Source organism: Melanerpes formicivorus, unplaced genomic scaffold, assembly GCF_026170545.1.
Source record: "Melanerpes formicivorus ecotype bairdi unplaced genomic scaffold, bMelFor1.0.p_v2 SCAF_19, whole genome shotgun sequence".
NCBI lineage: Eukaryota > Metazoa > Chordata > Aves > Piciformes > Picidae > Melanerpes > Melanerpes formicivorus.
Window position 1 is genome coordinate 11,667,994 of NW_027142371.1, and position 14,973 is coordinate 11,682,966.

Below are 14,973 nucleotides of genomic sequence, written 5' to 3' on the forward strand. Positions count from 1 at the left end.
GCCTGCCACCCAGTCTCTCCTTAGCATGGGTAATGTGGCACCTGATTGACAGCAGGCACCTTCACCTGCCTACACAGGCTGCACTGCCCCCAAGGCATCCCCCACCCTCTGAAGACCCCTCCCTGGTCTTTGCAATTGTAGAAGACATGAATCCAGGCTAAAGTGAAATGAGATGCTTGGGGTTTTTTCCCCCACTTTGTTTCTGGTTGAAGAAAAGACTTCATTTAATGCAGGGGAAGATGGCCTCTGCCCCAAGGGGTTGTTGGCAGAGTCCCTGCTGCAGTTCATCTGGGTGTCAGGAATTGCAGAGGGTAGCTGAGAAAGGGCAGCTGAGCTCCTGGGGCAGTGTGTACCCTCACACCTCTGCTGAGGCCAGCAAACACCCAGAAACCCTGCAGCATTTACACCCTGGAAACATCACTCTGTCAGAAAGATGCTTAATGGCTTTTTTCTCCTCTGTCACAGGGAATCCAAGGAAATAAAGGACCCCGAGGATTCAGGGGGCCCAAAGGGGATACAGTAAGTGCAGTCAAACATCATCCTGCTCAAATCTGGGACATGGCATTCAAGAGAGACTCTCTCAGGTTTATTGTGGCTTGTCCTCCCTTGGCTTCTTTGAAAAGGAGGTGAAAGGGATGAGAGCATGCCTCTTAAGAATGAGATATTTACATGCTATTAGAGGTGCTTAAGTACTGGGGCCCCAAAGTGCTTCTTGCAACCTAGAGCAGAGGGATCTCAGATCTTACATCCCCATCCCTTGAAATTAGCAGTCATTTTTTCCCAGCATTGGGCCAGCTTTTTTTCTGGTGTGTCCTAAAAGAGCCTGCATAAACAGAATGGAACATCCCTCCAGAGCTGGAGGGATTGACTGATTGCTCTTAAGGATTGTGGCCTGGGTTAACCCAGGGTTTATTCTTGATTCCTAGGGCAGACCTGGACCCAAAGGAAACCCAGGGGCTCGTGGACTCATAGGAGAACCTGTAAGTCAGTGACCTAGGGTGCAGCTCTCACTGTTACCCTCCTTGCAGCTGATGAGATGAAGCACCACAGGGAAAACCTTGGATCTTGCAGTCTCTGCTATCAGACTTCTGCTCTTTGAGTCTCTGACCTTCAGTGTTATCCCAGTTGGATTAAACCAATGGGAATGAAAATCTCCCAGTCCAGCTGGAGCTGGACCTGTTGGCAAGAGGTTTTTTGCTGTGATTGTACTTTATTAACCACAGAGTCTCCTCATAAGCTTAGCTGTGCTGTGCGTGGTTGCAGGGCATGCCTGGCAAGGATGGACGAGATGGAGCTCCAGGACTCGATGGTGAGAAGGTTTGTAAAGTCCTATTTAACCATGGCAGGGCAGATTTCACTTGCTGTCCCATGGGTGTGGCAGAGCTACTGAGGCTTAGCAAGAAAGAGCATGGCTGGAAAGCTTTGGCTTCTGGAAAGCTTTCCAGTAGTGTAGCAAGTGCAGAAGAGGGAAGTTGCTGCTGTTAATTAATCCCAAGGAAATCCCTTCAAGAAGGAAGATGCACATGTGAGCTCAGCTCAGCTGTGTGCCTGTGCTTAGTGGTTCCTGTTGGCTGCCTCTAGGCCTTCAGAGATGCCTCTGCAGAGCTGCTGACAGACACAGCTGTTTCTTTTAGTTGCCTGCAGACACTGAGTGGCCAAACACTGCTTCAGAGAATCATAGAATCAATAAGGTTGGAAAAGACCTCAGGGATCATCAAGTCCAACCTGTCACCCAACAAATCATGACTAACTAAACCATGGCACCAAGTGCCACATCCAATCCCCTCTTGACCACCTCCAGGGACAGTGACTCCACCACCTCCCTGGGCAGCACATTCCAGTGGCCAATTACTCTTTCTGTGGAGAACTTTCTCCTCACCTTGAGCCTAAACTTCCCCTGGCACAGCTTGAGACTGTGTCCTCTTGTTCTGGTGCCGGTGGCCTGGGAGAAGAGACCAACCCCTCCTGGCTACAACCTCCCTTCAGGTAGTTGTAGAGAGCAAGAAGGTCTCCCCTGAGCCTCCTCTTCTCCAGGCTAAGCAACCCCAGCTCCCTCAGCCTCTCCTCCCAGGGCTGTACTCAAGGCCTCTCCTCAGCCTTGTTGCCCTTCTCTGGACACCTTCAAGTGTCTCAATGTCCTTCTTAAACTGAGGAGCCCAGAACTGGACACAGGACTCAAGGTGTGGCCTAACCAGTGCTGAGCACAGGGCACAATGACTTCCCTGCTCCTGCTGGCCACACTGTTCCTGATGCAGGCCAGGATGCCATTGGCCTTCTTGGCCACCTGGGCGGCGTGCTGAGCTGCAAGGCAAGCTCAGGGCATCCTGTGTCCACTGGATACCCACATCCTGTAGGCACCACAGGTTCCTGGTCCTGCACTTATGGGGAGGGAGATTACAAATGCCAGTTTGGGAATGTGTCCCCTGCCTGTGTCAGACAAGTTTCCAGTGCTGGAGGGTCCCTCCTAACCTCTTGCTATCCACAGGGGGATGCAGCTCGCATGGGTGCTCCTGGAGAGAAAGGACCAAACGGGCTGCCTGTGAGTATGGCACCAGGACCCAGCACCACTGGGTGGCACAGCAGCTTGGCCTGCACAGAGAGATCCTTCCTGGGGAGAGGAGAGGTTCATTTTGTGTGCTGCCTCACAAGGAGCCCCATTTAAACCAAGAGGAAATGCACTGTGCCCACCACACCGGTGAGAAGCAGCACACAAGACACATACAATAACACTCCTGGAGCAGCACCAAATTCCACTGCAGTCACAGCCTGGCTTTTGGCCACTCTGGCTCTGGTTAAATTTAAGCTTGAGAGGGATTTTTCTCTTTCACATCCCAGTGATGTACATCCCTTATGCAGGGAGGTAAGATTTGGGCTACAAATGACTCTAATGCAGAGCCCTGCCCCTGGCTTGCCAGTGCTCCTTGGCAGAATGTTTCATCTCTCCAGTCTTGCAACTGCTTAAACAAGAGGTAAAGGTTTCCTTTCTTGCTGCCTTACAGAATACTTGGAAGACCCCTGGAGAAAGGTTTCTGCTGTGCAAAATGTTGCTGCTGCTGCTGCTCCATTTATCTCTTCCTCCTCTCTGCTCTAATTCTCAGGGATTAGTGGATGTAGAGCTGCTGGGGCAGTGAACAAAAGGGAAATGAAGCCATCATTTTCCTGGGGAAAGCTGCAGAAATGTGACTCCCCCATGGCTTCAAGCAAGCCTTGCTCCCTTGCATATCAAATCAGACCAGGATGACAGATGTAACAACTCCACTTTTTCTCACATTGCTTTAATCCTAACTCTTTATAATTGGTGGTGGTTTTTTTTTCAGGGCCTGCCTGGCAGAGCAGGTAGCAAAGGCTCAAAGGGTGAACCAGTAAGTGAATGTCTTTACTGCTGTGTTCTGTGTGTGGAAGCCCCTAAGCTTGTCACAGCAAGACTTGTCAGCTTGGGGGGATGGATGCCCACAAGTGTACCCTGGGAGGAGTCACCCCAAAGGGAGGGTGCCAGGGCTGGGTTCCAGGGCCAGGTTCAAGGCTGATGGCCCAGCTGCTGCTGAGAGAGCTCTTGTGGCCAGTTCAGTGGAGACAGAGCAGACATGCAGGAGAGACATCAGGGGGTTGGTAAACCTCTGCAGGTAGCATTCAGCCTTTTGCCAGAGTTCCAAGAGCAGGCTTCATCTTTGGGGCTCAGAAGGGTGAGCATCCACAAGGAGGAGCAGGATTTTCTCATCTTGCCTCTTGAAGACTTCCCTGCCCACCTCAGGAGCAAAGATCCCACAGACCCTTAGATTGGCTCCTGCCTGTGAGATACCAGAGAAGAGCACAAAGCTGTTTTGGGAGGTGCCTTTTTTCCTGTTCCTCTCCTCCCCTTCTGCATTTCCCCCTCAGCACCTGCACCATTGCTTGTGCTGCTCCTCCTGCATGGGAGCACACTGCAGGAGGGAGTTTCTCCTTCCATAAAGGTGATGCAGAAATGAATGAAATGGGATGTCCTGGGCATGCCTCCCAAAGAGCATCCCTGTCTCTGCACTCTGGGCACTGCCCTGGGGCTGGCAGCCCTCCTTAGCCACTGCTCTCAGGTCAGGATGTGCAGCTCTCCTGTTCTTTGGTCTTCAAACTGTGAGCTCCAAAGATGTTTTTGTTTCCTTATCCAGGTTTTTAACTCCCTCCTCTGTTTGCTGCTCTAGGTAGGACAGAAGTGGCTTTCTGAAGTTGTGCACTAACTGAGGGCTTGCTTTCCCCTCTGCAGGGCAGTCCTGGAGAGATGGGAGAGGCAGGTCCCTCTGGAGAGCCAGGCATGCCTGTATGTATCCTTCACACAGCATGAGCTCTGCTGACTGTGCTAAACCAAAACATGAAGCTGGAGCTCACTTGCTGCTTCCCTGCCTGAATAAAGCTGTCAGTAGTGCTCTGGGTGCTGTGTTCCCTGCAGTACACACCAGCCCATGGTGCTGAGCAGGCCCATGCTTCCCTGCAGATACCTGGAGAGCACAGTGGGAGCTTGGAGGGGTGGACTCCTTCGTGCACAGGTCAAAATCCACCAGGGCAGGTGGTGTGACCTAATGGATGGGCCAGTGAGGCTGGGAGCTTGGGATGCAGAGACACATCCTGGCTCTGCAGTGGGTTGGGAAGGCTGGATTTGTGCCTGTTAAATGACATGACTGATTTTGGTGTTCTTGCCAGGGTGATGTTGGTGTTCCTGGTGAGAGAGGGCTGCCAGGACCCAGAGGAGCAACTGTGAGTACAATGCTGCTTGTAAATCAGACACCAAAACAGAGTTCAGGACCTGGGGTTGCTCTGGCTAAAGCCAAACATACCCTCTTGGTGTGGTCTCTGAGGAGTTATAGCAGCAGCAGCAGAATCACTCCCTCATCAGGGGGTCACATCCTGCTCTCACTGACAGCTCTGTGCAAAGGCAGTGATGCCTCCCATTTGCTCTGGCACAGAAAGCTGCAGTTGTCCAAGAGATTTGTGGAGCTGCTACTGCCAGACAGGGGAGATGGGACAGTCAGCACCTCCCTCAGCAGACAGTTCAGCTGAATGCAAGCCATTAATGAAGCTAAACTCCTGTTGAGCCATTGCCACCAGCACTTGAAACCTGCCCCTGGCCCTCTGTCACTTTCCTTGGAGCAGCAGAGGCTGAAGCCTTGCAAGCAGCAGGACTGGGAGGTGTAGAACAGGGGTGTGGAAAGTGTTAGAAAGCTGGCAGGCCTGGTGGGGATCACTTGCCTGTCTTGCTCAGAGCTGTGTGCTTTTGCCAGAGTTCCCAGCCATCTGGTGCAACACCAGAGCAGTTTGCAGGTGGGGAATCTCTCCATGCCATTTCCTTTTCCCACCCAGTGTTGTCTTGCTGGGAGGTTGTAGGTGTGAGCCCCTAGGAGCCAAAGCCCATCCACAGCTCTCTTTGCACTTGGACTCTGCACTGACCACTTTTGGACACTTCTGGCTGAGACACCACTGGGTTTCCTCACTTGCAGGATCTCATTCCTGTTTTCAGTGCATTCCCTGCAACATCTCAGAGCCTGAGCAATAAACTGGAGTTGCAATGCAAAGCTGAGAAGAGCTGCAGGGCTACTTGATTGTGTCCCTGCTGAATAGCAGAGGTGGTAATACATGAGATCAGGTTGCATTGCATCTGGGGTGCATCAGGAAGAGTGTGGCCAGCAGGTCAAGAGAGGTTGTCCTCCCTCTCTACTCTGCCCTGGTGAGGCCACACCTGGAGTATTGGGTCCCCAGTTCAGGAGAGACAGGGAGCTACTGGAGAGAGTCCAGTGGAAGGCCACAAGGTTGTTTAGGGGACTGAAGCATCTTTTATGAGGGAGGAAAGGCTGAGGGACCTTGGGGTGGTTTAGCCTGCAGAAGAGTAGCCTGAGAGGGCAATGTCTCAGTTTTGCTCAATAGCTAAAGCATCATGAGGATGGGGCTGGGCTCTTTTCAGTGGGGCCCAGTGGCAGGACAGGGGGCAATGGGTACAAACTAGAACCCAGGAGGTTTCACCTGAACATAAGGAAAAAGTTCTTTGCTGTGAGGGTGCTGGACTCCACCACCTCCCTGGGCAGCCCATTCCCATGGCCAGTCACTCCTTCTGGGAAGGACCTCTTCCTAACATGCAGCCTAAACCTCCCCTGGTGCAGCCTGAGACTGTGTCCTCTTGTTCTGGTGCTGGTTGCCTGGGAGAAGAGACCAACTCCCATCTGGATACAACCTCCCTTCAGGGAGTTGGAGAGACGAAGAAGGTCTGCCCTGAGCTTCCTCTTCTCCAGGCTAAGCAACCCCAGCTCCCTCAGCCTCTCCTCACAGGGCTGTGTTCCAAACCCCTCCCCAGCTTTGTTGCCCTTCTCTGGACACCTTCCAGCAACTCAACATCTTTCCTAAACTGTGGAGCCCAGAACTGGACACAGGACTCAAGGTGTGGCCTAACCAGTGCTGAGCACAGGGCACAATGACCTCCCTGCTCCTGCTGGCCACACTGTTCCTGATACAGGCCAGGATGCCCTTGGCCTTCTTGGCCGCCTGGGCACACTGCTGGCTCATGTTCAGCCTATTACCAACCAGGTTGTGGAGTCTCCTTCTCTGCAGAGATTCCAAAGCCACCTGACCATTGTGATCCTGGGCAAGCTGCTGTGGGTGACCCTGCTTTAGCAGGGGGGGTTGGACTGGATGATCTCCAGAGGTCCCCTTCCAACCCCCAGCATGCTGGGATTCTGTGAGGCACAACCTGATTGTGCTCATCCTGCTGGAGCTGCCAGGCTCACTTCTGGTTTGTCCCTCCCCAGGCAGTGCTGCTGCTGAGGCTGGGCCTGACCTTCCAGTTGGGCTTTCATTTTGCTTCCTTTTTTTTTATCCCCTCTCTCTTAATCTCATTTTGAAACCCAGAAGCCCACAGCAACCCTGGCATGCTTTCTGCTTGAAAGAAATTGAACTGTGTGATGATTTATTGTCTGTGAGCAGCTGCTCTTTAAACTTCCAAGGAAAGGCAAACCAGCCTTAGAAACAAACTAAATTAATAATGTTTGCTTTTGTGGCTGCAATTTTTCATCCCAGCAGCTGGCTCCACAAGAGGCATCCTGCTGCTAGAGCCCAAAATGAAGTGCAGCCAAGCCAGTCAGTGTTGGTGCAGGCTTCTGATGTGGGTGCAGCAGTAGCTGAACCCCTGATTATTTCTAGCCTGGCTTTCTCAGCTCTGATTTCCTGATGTAAATGGAATATAGTTAAGGCTGGGCTGTTCTGGGAGAGGTGCAGGGTTTGTCTGAGGCTAAGGCTCTTTCTGGCTCAAAACAATTGGCTTTTGCTCAGGGGGTCATACCAAGGGTTTCTTCCTCTTCAGGGGGCTGTCAGGTTCTAGCAGGTCCCATCACCTTTAAAAGCACTAACACAGCAGAGTCATTCATAGTATCATAGTATCAGTCAGGGTTGGAAGGGACCACAAGGATCAGCTAGTTCCAAGCCCCCTGCCCTGGGCAGGGACACCCCACACTACATCAGGCTGGCCAGAGCCTCATCCAGCCTGGGCTTAAACACCTCCAGGGAGAGGGCCTCAACCACCTCCCTGGACAACCCACTCCAGGGCTTCACCACTCTCATGGGGAAGAACTTCCTCCTCACCTCCAGCCTGAATCTCCCCACCTCCAGCCTCATTCCATTCCCCCTAGTCCTATCACTACCTGAGATCCTGAGGCATTCTTGAGGCAGCTTTCCCTTTTTGGAGCTCTCACAAGTTCCTGAAAAAAAAAAAGAGAAGTGGAAACAGCAACCACAAGACCACCTGAGCCTTTTGAAGCTGCTGCTGCTGCTGCTTTATTTCAGCTCCTTCCTCTGGGGCAGAACCTGCTTTCTGCATCAGGCTCTGGCCATGCTGGTCTTGGAGCCAGGCAGGGAGAGGGGCAGCTGGTTTTGGTCAGGCCCTGGGTGACACATATCACATGAGGATATCCTCATCAGTGACAACCAGGAAAGAAGAGACAGTGGGGATGCTGGGGTGCCAGGGAGAGTTTGTAGGGCTAACCACTAGGGGAAAAAACTGTATGAGGAAGAAACCACAGCTGCCAGTTCACCACAGGGCACACCTGCACTCTGCAGTCCAGCAGGCAGCTGGGATCTTGGGTAGCTGGGGCAGGCCATGCTGAGTGTTCCTCTGCCTGAGGCAGCCAGTTGGGAGTTTGTGTCCCTTAACACCCAGCAGAGGCAGCTGTGAGAGGAGACAAAGCTGAAGTCCCACCCTGTGACAGGAGCTTGCCCAAGGCTTCTGTGTCAAGAAGGCACTTCACAAAATGGGCTTTAGGTGCCTGAATTGGGCTTTTGTTCACCACACTCTTGATCACATCTGTGATTTTTCTCAGTGGAAAGCAAGTGATGCTCCTAATGATGAGGTTCATGTTGTGCCTAGTGAGCCAGGCTCTTCAGAGAGGGCTTTTGTCCTTGCCAAGTGTCTGCAGCACACAGCTTACAGGAGTTCCTTGCAGACCTGCATCAATTAAAAGCCTGATCCCCCACCCCTGGAGCCATAGCCATTGCAGGTGAGGCTGTTTGGAGCTCTGAGCAGCCAGCTCTAGTTGCAGGTGTCCCTGCTGACTGCAGAGGGGTTGGACTGGATGAGCTTTAAAGGTTGCTTCCAGCCCAACCCATTCCATGGCAATACTGGGACAGCAGATCCACCTGAGGGGGTTCTTGTCTGTGCTCTGTCTTGCTACCACTTCTTGCTGTCATGGATCTTTGCTAGTCACGAGTACAGTGTGTTCTGAAGTAGCCATCTGTGGAAACAGCCACTTCTGCTGCTGCTGGTGATAACAATAACAGAGCTCAGCAAACACCAAGCACCACTCCCCAGTGGCTCCTCAGGCTCCTCAGCACTGCCACTGGGCAGTGTGTGCTGCAGTACAGAACTGCTCTCTCTCTCTCTCTCTCTCTGTCAGCACTGAGAGAGTTTCCTGACACAAATGACTTCCCCAGCCCTGACCTTTCTCCTCACCCAAGCTTCTCTCTCTGTTTTTCAGGGACCTCTTGGTCTGCAAGGCCCAATTGGAGCCCCGGGTGTCAGAGGTTTCCAGGTTGGTTTGCTGAGGAGGGTAATTTCATGTGCTTGATGTCTGCAAGCCTCTGGCAAGACACCTGCAGGATGGCCACAAGCAGTAGGAGGAGACATCTTTCCTTTTGCCAGAGCCAGACACCTTCATTAGCACAGGACCCTCAGACAGAGCACCAGGCCAGAGGAGCTGCCTGCTGGCACACCTTCTGGTTGTATTTGCTTGCAAAAGAAGGGTTTGAGTTTGACCTACAGAAAGACACCTCAATTTCTCCTCAATCCAGACTCACCCCCACTGCCCCAGCCTGCATGTGTCTCCAGTGAGCTCCTTCAGCTTTCTGCTGCACTGGAAACTCCCATTTCTCCCCTTTCCAAGGGAGGGTTCCCAGCCACTCTCCAGTCCTCAGGGAAACTGCCTGAAGACCACTGGATGGTGCTGCCTGCTGGGAGCATCACTGGGTCAGCAGTCACAGATGGGATGCCATTAGTGGAAGACTCAGACTGTCCAGAGGCTGGAGCACTGTGGCAGGGTGGCTGGCCCCAGTTGTGACACCAGGCAGAAGCTGGAGTGAGCTGTACCAACCAACACAGCTGGTGCCAGCAGTCAGCAAGGGGCCCTAGGTCCTGGGGGAGGGAGGAGAGAGGGCATCTGAGACCAATGAACTTCCTGAGCACCTTCTGGAGGCTGCTGAGCTTTGGGGATGTCAAACCAGCAGAGTTTGCTGGCACCCCAGGCTGTAGCCTGCTTTTGTTTTCCTACCAGGGTCCCAAAGGTGCCAGTGGTGAGCCTGGCCTGCCTGGGCCAACTGGAATTCGTGGAGAGCTGGGTGACAGGGTAAGGAGAAGACATCTCTAACTAATTCCTGTTTGGGAGAGGAGAGATTAGAGCATAATGGGGCCCCAGCCACAGTGGGGCTGGTGTCCCCCCAGCAAACACAAGCAGGTGTGGTGGCTGGGCACACTGGCTGTGCCAGCCTGTGCCCTGAGGCTGCTGCATGCCCAAGATGGAGCCTGCAGCAGGTAGCAGCATTTGTGCATCTTGGCTCTTCTGTCCTTGCTGCAGCTCTGGAACTGCCACTGGTTGGGATGGGCTGTTTGAAAGACACTTTGGCCTTCTGTCTCAGCCAGGAGAGATGACTGGTTGGGTGGGCTTTGTCTTCCTTCTCAGTGCACTGATCTCACCAAAGCCTTGCTCCTGAGGAGCACAGGAGAGCTGCTTCATGCCTTGCTGTTAACTCAGATGCTTGAGGAGGTTTCCTGGGTCTCCTCCACACTGCAGTTTGCTCAGTGGTTTCTCTTTGTGGACAGCAGCACACCTGGGCCCCACACCTCAGGAGAAATGCCACTCTCTGTTGAAAGGAATTCATGCTCCTTGCAAAGGAGCCAGCAGGGCAAAGTGAAGGAGGTTTGTTCAGGGCTTGCAAGGAGAACAGTAGCTGTGTGTTCAGCAGCTCCCTCCACTCCAGCTCCAAGGTGAAGTCTCTGTGTAAGCAATCACAGCAGCACCAGGGGGGTTTCACAATGGGCCTTCTGTGCTGGCTCCAGGCAGGGTTAGAAAAGCCTCTTGGAGGGACTGTGAGTCTGGAAGTTTGAAACAGGAGGGTTATTGTGGAGCTGTGGGGTTCTGACTGCATCCAGGGCTTCATCCTGGTGAGAAATGGACATCAGGGGGAAAGAGGCCCCTGCACAGAGCAGCCTGGTATCCAGAGAGCTGTTCTGAGCAGGAGGAGGAAAATATTCCTCCCTCTCACATGAGAAAAACCAAACCACCACGAAAATGTGGGCTGCATCTCCAGCTCTGGAGTTCACTGCAGTTACTCTAGGAACTAATTGGTGATTGTTGCTTAACACCCCAGCTCATTAGCAGCTTTCCCCACTCCAGCATGCTGTGGAGGTTTGGATAGTGATGGAGACCTCCCACCTCCACCTGTGGAACTGCTATCAGAGTAACTTCCATCTGCCCAGCCAGCCCCTCCAGTGTGACAGCCACGTGTGCCCACAGCCTGCATGGCAAAGCTGTGCCAGCACTCACAGAGTCAGAGAATCAAGAAGGTCGGAAAAGACCTCAGAGATCACCAAGTCCACCACTGGGCACAGGCCTTGGGCTGGGGGGACCCTAGAACCTCAGGCTATGTCCTTACAGCTTCAAACCCCAGCCTTTGCTGCTGAAGGTGGTGGTATCTGCTGGGGGATGGACATCTGCTGGGTTTGCTGTGCTGCCAGCCCAGCCTGCTCATCCTGCTTTGTGTAAAAGAGAGCTGCAAACACAGACCTGCAGCTCCAGGAAAGGAGTCTGCAGCAGGCTGCCCACAGAGGCTGTGGAGTCTCCTTCTCTGGAGACATTCAAAACCCACCTGGATGTGTTCCTGTGTGACCTACTCCAGGTGCTCCTGCTCTGGCAGAGGTGTTGGACTGGATGATCTTTTGAGGTCCCTTCCAACCCTTAATGTTCTGTGATTCTGTGATTTCAGTTGCCTGGATTATTCATAGGCTGACAATCAGCTCAGCATCTAAATGTGGGTGGGTTGTTTTCTCCCCTTGGCTGTGGTGTTCTGTGGAGCTCAAAGTCAGGAGCACCCAGCTCAATCCCCAGGAAGATTGTCAGTCTAATAAAGCCTTCAAAAGCCATCCTGCCCTTTTGCCCTCACAGTGCAGAAATGGCCATGTCCATTTAGCACCATGAGGTAAATTCAATCTTCTTCTCACCTCTTCAGCTGAGAAGGGCAGAGATCAATCCACCAGCCTGCACCTTGGCCTTTCACTTGGCTGTTTGCAGAGTTGCTGCTTTGGCCCTGAGAGTGAGCTGGCAAGAAGTGAAATGCAGAGGAGCAGAAGCACAACAGAATTCCCTCCCCCTGGGGTGGATATGAAAGATGACTTTTGTGACACAGGATGAAAAGCACTGAACTCATTTTAGTTTGTTTAGGGAGTTGAGGAGGATGGAATGAAGAAGGCCAGTGTGGAAAACCACTCCCAGGCAGGTGGGGAGCAGCACCAAGAAAGTCTCTCTGGTCCTGGTAGGCAGAAGGACCACCAAGGCTGATCTGGGAGGTCCTGCAGCTGCTCTGCACTGTCACTGGCATGGCAAGAGGCCTGAGAACCTGTCCTACCACACAAACCAGTGCTGTAGAGAGTGCCTCAAAGCTGGCAGGGATGCTTAACATCTCTTCTTACTTCTAAGAAGTACAAATGAGCTTTGGACCTTCCTGCCTGACAGATGGGAGACTTAAAGTGTCCAAGCCCTTGCCGTGTCTGATTGCAGCAGGGATCCACAGGACAGTAACAGCTGGAGCTCATTTGCCTTCTTTCTTTTACTTATCCTCAGGGTCCTGCTGGTGTTCCTGGTCCCAAAGGTAACCAGGTAGGTGACAGCTGCAATGCTGGAGTCAGCAGAGGTATTCAGGCCCTGTCTTAGGCAGAGCCAGTGACAGCTTGTCCTCCCTCCAGATGAAAACACTCTGGAGCAGGCAGCACTAAGCCCTTCTTTGGTTCCTTTGTTTCCTGAGGTGGTCTGTTGGAGAGGGGAGCCAGGGAATGCTGTGTAAAGCAGGAGGCTCCTGCTGGGGCTTGTGACCAGGAGGTGCAGTGTTCATTCTGGTATTTCACTTCCAGGGCATTGCTGGAGCAGATGGCCTCCCAGGTGACAAAGGAGAACTGGTAGGTGTCTGTGAATTGACTGATGGGTTTAGAGAAGCATCTATCAGGAACCTCAGTCAGACTTAACCATCCAAGAGCTCCAGTGCTGCTGGCTGTGAGGAGAAGGCAACCCAAGCCTTCCCACCACCATGTTCATGGTGTGCACCAGCTCTCCTGTCTCCAGGAAGCACCAGCCAGCCAGGGTGGCCTTTGCAGGACTGTGGTATCAGCACCCTCTGGGCATGTTGCTCCTCAGAGTGGTCAGCATTGCTCTCTCCATGGGCTTTTGGTCCATCTCAAGGAGCAGCCAGGTTGCCTGTGCTCAGTGTTGGTAGCTGGGGCAAGTCTTGGTGTCAGAGTCCTCTCCCTGCTGTGCCAGAGCTGAATCTGATCTGCAGCATCCTGGTATCATCCCTGGCCCCTGTGCTAAAGAGCCCCTTAGGTGCCATGTGCATGCCATGGTGGCTTCCTGGAGCCTGGGAGCTCTGAGCTTAGAGGCACATTTCTGAATGGCTCATTCTTTCTTGTTTTTTCCCTTCTAACAGGGTCCCTTTGGTCCTCCTGGCCAGAAAGGAGAGGTAAGGGTCAGACACTGAGGACTCATGCCCTGAGAGGTTTGGCAGTGAAGGTGCTTGTCTCACCTGTTGATGATGTCTCTCCATGAGCCACGTTATGGTGGTGTTTCCTAGCAGCTTGTTTCCTCCATGCTGTAAAATCTGTGACGGTGACCATGGCTTTTTGTGGCACTTAGATGTGTTTGATGGACCAGGCTGGCTGAGGCTCTGGCCAGCCTGATCTAGTGTGGGGTGTCCCTGCCCATGGCAGGGGGGTTGGAACTAGATGATCCTTGTGGTCCCTTCCAACCCTGACTGATACTATGATACTATGGTTTTGCTGCAGTGAGGACTCCTGTCAGCATGTCCTGTCATGTAAACCCACCCATAAGGAATGTAGGTGGTTCAGCCAGATCAGCTAGGGGAGCCTGAAGAAAGGCTTCATCCCCATGAGAAAAGACTGGACCATGTCTTCTACTCTAAGTGTTGTTTTGCTCCTTCATTGCAGCCAGGAAAAAGAGGAGAACTTGGCCCCAAAGGTGCCCAAGGACCTAATGGGACAGCTGGAGTACCAGGCATCCCAGGGCATCCAGGGCCCATGGGCCATCAAGGGGAGCAAGGTGTTCCTGGCATCACAGGCAAACCTGGACCTCCTGTGAGTATCATCTGCTCTTGGGGCACAGGCAAGGCTCTCTGAAGTCAAGAATGAATGGGTTGTGGGCTTTGGATGGCATGCTCAGAAACTCAGGTCCTGCATTTGGGCAGGCAAGAGCAGGTAACTGCATGCAAGGCAACAGCTCCTGTTTCAAATGTCAGGCCTCTGTCTTGGCCCAGAGCTCACCTTTCATCAGTCAGAAAAGGCCAAATGCCCTCCAGATGCAGTACCTGGCCTAACATGACAGCCTCTGCCATTTGTATGACACACATTCTGAAGCTCCCAGTGCCTGAAGAGGGCCTACAGGAAAGCTGGGGAGGGGCTTTTTACAAGGGCTTGTAGAGACAGGATGAGAGGCAATGGATTGAAGCCTGAGGAGGGAAGATTAGGACTGGAGATCAGGAAGAAATTCTTTCCAGTGAGGGTGGTGAGACACTGGAACAGGCTGCTCAGGGAGGTTGTGGATGTTCCCTCCCTGAAGGTGTTCCAGGCCAGGTTGGATGAGGCCTCGAGCAACCTGTTCCAGTGGGAGGTGTCCCTGCCCATGGCAGGGGGTTGGAACTGGATGACCTCTAAGATTCCTCCCAACCCAAACCATGCTGTGATTCTGTGCATTGAAGATGCCATCTTTAGAAGAGGGGAGATAAAAAGCCCTCTCTTCATGTGGGATCCTGTGCTGCTTCCTGAGCAGCTGGAGATGCATTTTGTACCTGAAGCTTGTGAGGGATGATTGTTGATGACATGGTTTGTGTAAGGACAGATTCCTCTGTTCATTGCAGGGCAAAGAGGCCAGTGAGCAACACATAAGAGAGCTCTGTGGGGAGCTGATCAACGGTGAGTGACACTGAGAGACAACCAATTACCATAGTGAGCTGGAGGAGAGTAGATCTAGAGCACAGCAAAGCACATCCTGGGCTGCCCCAAAAGCAGTGTGGCCAGCAGACTGAGAGAGGTGATTCTGCCACTCTGCTCTGGTGAGACCTCACTGGGAGTGCTGTGTCCAGCTATGGGACCCTCAACACAAGAGAGACATGGACCTGATGGAGCAGGTTCAGAGAAGGCCACGAAGATGCTGAGAGGGCTGGACAGGCTGAGAGAACTGGGGCTGTTCAGCCTGG

General features: G+C 52.9%; 1 protein-coding gene across 1 annotated transcript in view; it reads left to right on the forward strand.

Annotated features, from left to right (window-relative positions):
- Positions 1-14,973, forward strand: part of COL9A3 (collagen type IX alpha 3 chain) — a 43,846-nt gene that overhangs the window by 24,732 nt on the left and 4,141 nt on the right. Inside the window, exons 16-29 of the mRNA XM_068150081.1 lie at positions 466-519; positions 927-980; positions 1,264-1,317; positions 2,486-2,539; positions 3,318-3,362; positions 4,238-4,291; positions 4,672-4,725; positions 8,982-9,035; positions 9,774-9,845; positions 12,336-12,371; positions 12,623-12,667; positions 13,192-13,224; positions 13,709-13,855; positions 14,635-14,689. Coding sequence (XP_068006182.1) covers positions 466-519; positions 927-980; positions 1,264-1,317; positions 2,486-2,539; positions 3,318-3,362; positions 4,238-4,291; positions 4,672-4,725; positions 8,982-9,035; positions 9,774-9,845; positions 12,336-12,371; positions 12,623-12,667; positions 13,192-13,224; positions 13,709-13,855; positions 14,635-14,689 — 811 coding nt within the window. The remainder of the gene's footprint in view (positions 1-465; positions 520-926; positions 981-1,263; positions 1,318-2,485; positions 2,540-3,317; positions 3,363-4,237; positions 4,292-4,671; positions 4,726-8,981; positions 9,036-9,773; positions 9,846-12,335; positions 12,372-12,622; positions 12,668-13,191; positions 13,225-13,708; positions 13,856-14,634; positions 14,690-14,973) is intronic.